General features: G+C 46.9%; 1 protein-coding gene across 1 annotated transcript; it reads right to left on the bottom strand.

Moving 5' to 3' along the window:
- Nucleotides 1-745: 745 nt before the first annotated feature.
- Nucleotides 746-6,000, bottom strand: LOC116179777 (sperm flagellar protein 2-like). The gene has a single exon (XM_031499612.1). The coding sequence runs from the start codon at nt 5,719-5,721 to the stop codon at nt 748-750; it is 4,974 nt and encodes a 1,657-aa protein (XP_031355472.1). The 5' UTR covers nt 5,722-6,000; the 3' UTR covers nt 746-747.

A 6,000-nucleotide genomic window follows, 5' to 3' on the forward strand; every position in this document is an offset into this window, starting at 1 on the left:
TTATTTATTTATTCCACTCATAACTTCTTAAATAACGGTTTCGGTTCCGGTACCGGTTCTTTTCGGTTCCCGTTCCAACCCCTGGTTTCTTAGCACAGGTTTTAAGGTCTACACCGTAAGCCGTTGCTCAAAGGGCGAGGATGCCAAACTCCGATTTACAAAGTTATGACGAACTGAAAGGCCCCTTCGTGTCAAGTTTGAGGGAATTTCAGAACATGAGAGCAACTTGGGAGAAAACTTATCTAAGGCATAGGGTGGCGTATTTTACAAGCCATCTTTTGGACCCATAAAACCCTTAAGCCTTTTCAATTTTTGGGATTCTTCAAGTCCATAATGTTTTTGAGCTTCTGAAAATTGTTTGGGTTCCTCTTTTCTCAAATCTTTCTTTCGGTTCTTTGAGTTTTCCGGATTCCTCCGGTTTTTTACATTCTCCGATTTTCCTGTTCTTTGGGTTTCTCCGGTTCAAATTGTTCCCTTCTTTGGAAGAACTACATGAGATCTGCACGGGAAAATCTACGGTGGAAATTAAACTTTTCTGTGAGGAGGTAAATTTTAGATTAGACACATTAGACATAAATGCTTAAAAGGGAACGTGAAGGAAATTGGGGAAGGAAAGGCCTAATTATATTGAACGGGTTGCGAAACGTCCCAAACTTGGCTTGGAAGCGAACTGAAGAAGAACCAAATAGATGGATGCTTATTGACGTTTGGAGACAGAAAAACCAAATTTAGAGGAACGGCTAAAGTTTATTTTTCTACGAGGCCTTTAAGAATTGGACAGACACGTTTTTCGACGAACTTACAATTTCTAAGTAGCAATTTACGAAAATCCTGGCTGTCATACAATTCGTGAGCGAGGACGTTGTCGTTCAGTTCAGGTTTTCTTAGTGACTTGTAAATGTTTTCCAATATTTCCCGTATGTTACTCTCATTGACGGTTTCGTGAGCAACGTGCCAAGGCAGCGATGCCGTTAGAATGGCAAGAACGTCCTCGAATGGAACTGTGTAGACATATTTCGGGACGTAGAACGGCTCGGACGATTGATCCAAGTTTTTAAACTCATCCGCCTTGCAGATACTTTCATTGTCTTCGTAGGTGCCGGAGAAAATTTCGGTTAACGGTTCATCTCCACCTTTACTAACTTGGGTTGTTGACTCGGAGTTGTTGTCCTGCAAGTCGGACGTTGACGTGTAGTCTTCGATGATGACGCTGTCACAGGCATGCACCGTACAGCTGATCAAGGACACCAAAGCCGCCTCTGTCAGCTTGGTGACTTCCGCATGCTCCAACTGCCGCAGTATCTCCAATCGATCGTCGATCGACCTTTGCTCCATTATGCTTGCCACGTACAGCTGCCCCATGACTGGACTATCACAGACAGGATTACCATAAGCTAAAGTTAACGCTTTGAAGAATCCAGCGGCTACGTCCCGGCCTTTACAAAAGTCCAAAAGGAAGTTGGTGTAGTTGAAAGTCTCCTCGTCCACCTTGTACAGTTTCAAAATGAGGCTTTTAATTGCCTTCGTTTCACTCCTCGGCTCAAACCAAAGCGGGACTTGCCAAAATTGATAGTCCTTAATTGTCTCAGTCACGTTCGGGTCGCACCCCCTGAACAGGGTGCGCACGTGCAACAATTCCCGTACCGTCGGGAAGGAGACTTCCAAGTTGTAAACGATGAAATCTTTCCAATTGACAAACTCGACATCGCCGAAGATCGCCTTGGACAGTGTTGAAACCTGCTCAGGCGCCAATTTTTGCCACAGCGGAGGCACCATCGGACCTTTTCCATCTTCCGCATTGTGCACGATAAAATCTTGCAGCACGAAGACGAAGGGTCTCTCCGATATGCTTCCGTTCGGCGCCAAACTCGCGAAAATGTCGGTTAACGAGTGGAGCTGTTTCATTGTGAAAACGCATTCGGTGGTCGAAATTGGCTGCGCCTCGTACGGCGACGGTACCGGGTCGGGGTAGAGCAGTACATTGGGTTCGATGTAGAAGCGGTCGCCCTCGAACCGTAATTCGGGCTGTAAGTTAAGTTCGGCTTCAGTGGCCTTGGCGAAGACCTCGCACGCCGTGTTCACACTCTCGATCTCCCGTTCGTACCTGTCTCCGATCTCGGCGAATAGTTGGCGAAAACTGCTTTTGCAGCTTTCGAAGACGGTCTTCAGGTCTCGAAGGGATTGTTCCGCTAACATATTCACTCGCATTAACGTCCGACGGTGCTCGCCGTTTGTAGCGCATTGCCACTCCTCGATCAGGCGCGTGCCTACTGCCTTGACATCGTCGTCGGGCTCCTCGCATTTCGGAAGCTGCTTGCCGTCCTTCTTAGGGGAGGCCGCCTTTTTCGCGCTTTTTGGTTTGAAGTAGGCGTCGGCTTGTAAAATAATACTGCTAGCCGTAGTTTTCAACTTGGCGATATCCGAGGTCGAGATTGCCGAGTTGTGATGAATGAAGTCGTGGAATGGCGTGTTGGAGAAGTCAGTTTTGGAATCGGACAGCTGTAAAGTTGTGACAATTCGAGCGGCGGCACTGGCCGGTGAGCTGTGCGGGTCAGTGGTCAGTTTGCCAAGTGCCGTTTTGCGTAGAACGGGCTCTCTGCATGGCATTTTTGTGATAACCCCGGAGTAGTAGTCGATTAGAAATTGCAGGCTGTCGCAGCAGCGGTCGATTTCCAACTGCATGGCGGCACTGTACACGTTGACCAATTCCGTCAGCAGGTTTGTCAGCCAGTGCTCCTGGACGATCCTGTGGAGTTCAGTTTGGCACTCCTTCAGGCGGGTGTCGCAGATCTCGAACAGTTCGTTGCGAAACTTTGAAATCGCGCAGTGAATTTCGGCTTTGACTTCGGGGTCTTCGCGCATGTCGTCGTCAATTAGGTTGTAGTACTTCTGGAAATCACTTAAGAAGCTCTGTTTCGAGTCAGGTCGCGCGATAAACGCGCGCACGTGGTCTTGCACGTGAGATATGTACGGCATGACCGCGTTTACAAGAATCCGCTTCGTAAAGAATAGTTGCTTAAAATCAGTTACGTAGACGCTTTCCATATTTTCCCAAAGCGTCGCCAGAGCGATTTGAAGCGCTTCCGGAAACGCGATATCGAAGTACTGCCACGAAGGATCTCCGGGTACACCCGTCGATGCTACGAATATTTCCGATGGAACTGTTTCTTTTTGATGCTTTATCTCCTGCCCCACGAATTTTGCCGATTCGCTTAGGTTCGCCTCTACGTAGTTCAGGGTGTCACCGAATAATTCTTGCGAAGTTTTCGGCGGAATGGAATATTCGCCAATAATCATTTTGGCCAGTCGCTTAATAATGTTCAGTTCCAAATTTTCGTACAAAAGCTCATAGTGGCAACCCTGCTCCAGGTAGAACTCCTCTAAGGGCGTCTGTGGTTCACTACAGTCTGTGCCGACGCAATTTTCAGATTTAACGGTTATGAAAGCGGTGAGATAAGTGCGGTATAGGGAATGCGATGAACTTAAATCTGGTAGCAGTTTCGATTGCTGCAACTCCACGTTTCTGCCTTTAAGGCCCATTTCTGAGGCTTTAACGATTAAATCGGCGATATCACCGATGCTACCCGAATCGCAGCTTACGTCTGGCACGAACCCGCCTGTTAAGGCCTGTTCCAACACAGCTGCCTGAGTCAACGTGTTGGGATAGTTTATCAGCGCCCATCCTGATAAGTCATTCAGGCTCCTTATATATTCCACGAGCATTACGACGAGAAGATTGTCGGTCAACTCATCGCCAACATTCAATGCCTCGTAGGCTAACTTGCCATACTCGGCCATAACACTTAAGTCCACCAAAGGGTAGTTAACCAGTGTCTGGGTGCTTTTTGTTTCAAGTTTGAGCCCAGACGTCGCGCTTTGCTTGTTCCCCTTAACAGGAACGGTGAGCTTAACCGGGCCGGATCTGTTGAAATGCGCAAGCGCCGCTTCAGTATGATCATTCAGCGCGTTTTCAAGACTTTCCGTGCCTCTTTCCAACTTGTACGCCTCCAGGCACGTGTTGACAGCATCCTGCATCTCTATCACACGAATTTTGCGTTTGTTTAATAGCTTTTGTAACACTGGGAGGACGTTGCAATCGGGAAAACCGTTGATGCAAACTGCGACGTCAACCGCCGGTAACGGATGGGGCGATTGCGCCTCGGGGTTTTTGGTTTTTAAGACTCGATTCACATTGTGACTCAAGACGTTCATTCCGTGCTCGATTTGGGGCGAGTGCTCCTCCCACTGTGCGAGAAAGTCGGTCCAAGGCTTTTCGAAGTTCATATAACTTTCAAACTCTCGCTCGTCTAACGCTTCCTGTCTATCCATTTCGAAACAGTAAATTTCCTCCAAGTCGCTCGAAACGGGTTCGGGGACCACAAGCTCGGTCACGTCAGCTAGATAGGCAACTAGAGATTTTGCTTTAATAAACAAATTCCCCCACTCCCTCCTTATAGCCTCATCGGGATCAGCTTGATACTTCTCCTTATATCCGGCCGATATTACCGCCAGCGATACAAAATCTTCAACAATGCGTTTGCACATGTCATCACGCCTAGAAACGTACAGGCACATCCGTTGTGCGTACAGTCGCCTGTGCAACTCCAACATTCTTCCACGTTCGACATAGTAATTACCTTTCTGGTTACCAACGCCCTTGTCCCGTAAAAACACATGCTCCAAGAACTCATCCTCGCGCTTTTTTAACGCGCAGTCGTCCATAAATCTGCGATTCGCCAAGATGTGTTTGGCCTGCTGTCGAACTTCGAACAGTTTCGTGGTCATTTGCTTTTCGAAAGTGGACTGCTTCAGCATTTTCTTCGAGACGCATTCCTCCAGTTCCTTCTCCTGTTGCGCGAGGAGCTTACCCCACAGCTCCATTAGCAGTAATTTCTGCTGTTTTACACGTTCTTCATTTTCGTGCATCTCGCGACGTTTCCTCCGCTTAATGTTCTTCAATATTTCGGCGGCCGCTTTCGGATCCTCCTCAAATACGGGCTTTAAAGATGCCTCCTGTCGCTCTTTGACTAGATCATCGAAAGTAAGGTCGTAGTCGCTCGAGCAGCTCGAATCCAATCGCTCCAAGGGTTTGGAGGGTGGCACAACCATTTCCGCGTTGCCAAACTGATTGACCTCTTTGAGACCGCACTTCTTATCCAGATACTTCGAATAACGTTCGCGCGTCTCTCTGTATTTCTCCCGTAAGGCTTTGTAACGATCTTGGTTCCATTTAATAACACCTTGGTGCACCACTAACTGCTGGCATAGGTCGTTGTCGACGAATTCGGTGAGATTTCCGTTAACGGTTTCGTTAACCGTGCAAACGTCAAACCGGGTGTTTGTCGGGTGCAGCCTCTCTTTTTGTCTTTTCCTCATTGCGAAGAAGAGACCGTTTTTGTCGTGTAATTTCAAATAGAGCTCATAGAAAAGTTTAATTGCCACCATAGATTTTCCCGTGCAGATTTCATCTAGTTCTTCAGTGGCGCGTTGTATGCCGATACTGTGCAGCCACAGTTGGATGAGCTTGAAGTTTTTGGAGGCGATAACCGGATTATTAGTCGGGACTATTTGCCACGCTTGCGTTTCGGTGATGATGTTGTAGTTTAATAAAATTTGTGCGATTATTGTACCGTCCATTACTTCCGTAGAGAAGACCTGCGGGTCCATGTTCATCACTACCCCAATTCTTTCTACGATCCATGCCTTTATTAAATCCCCCATAATTACAGAAGCTGTGTGACGTTTTAGTAAGTTGCGTTGATATAAATACAGTAATTCTAATATTTAATGACATGAGCTGTCAATAGCCAAAACTGAATTCCTTTAAGATATACTTGCTGACAAAGTGCTGTTAACACGTTTTTCAGATTTTCAAGTTTTTAGTTGTTTTTTGCATGTCCCAAAACTTTCACTCCCGTTTAGGAGTACTGCATCTTGGAGGATCTATCATTTTTATTTACGTTACTTGTGTCATTACAAAGGATTTGTACATTTCACCGA

The sequence above is a fragment of the Photinus pyralis genome, unplaced genomic scaffold (assembly GCF_008802855.1).
Source record: "Photinus pyralis isolate 1611_PpyrPB1 unplaced genomic scaffold, Ppyr1.3 Ppyr1.4_LG8, whole genome shotgun sequence".
Classification (NCBI taxonomy): domain Eukaryota; kingdom Metazoa; phylum Arthropoda; class Insecta; order Coleoptera; family Lampyridae; genus Photinus; species Photinus pyralis.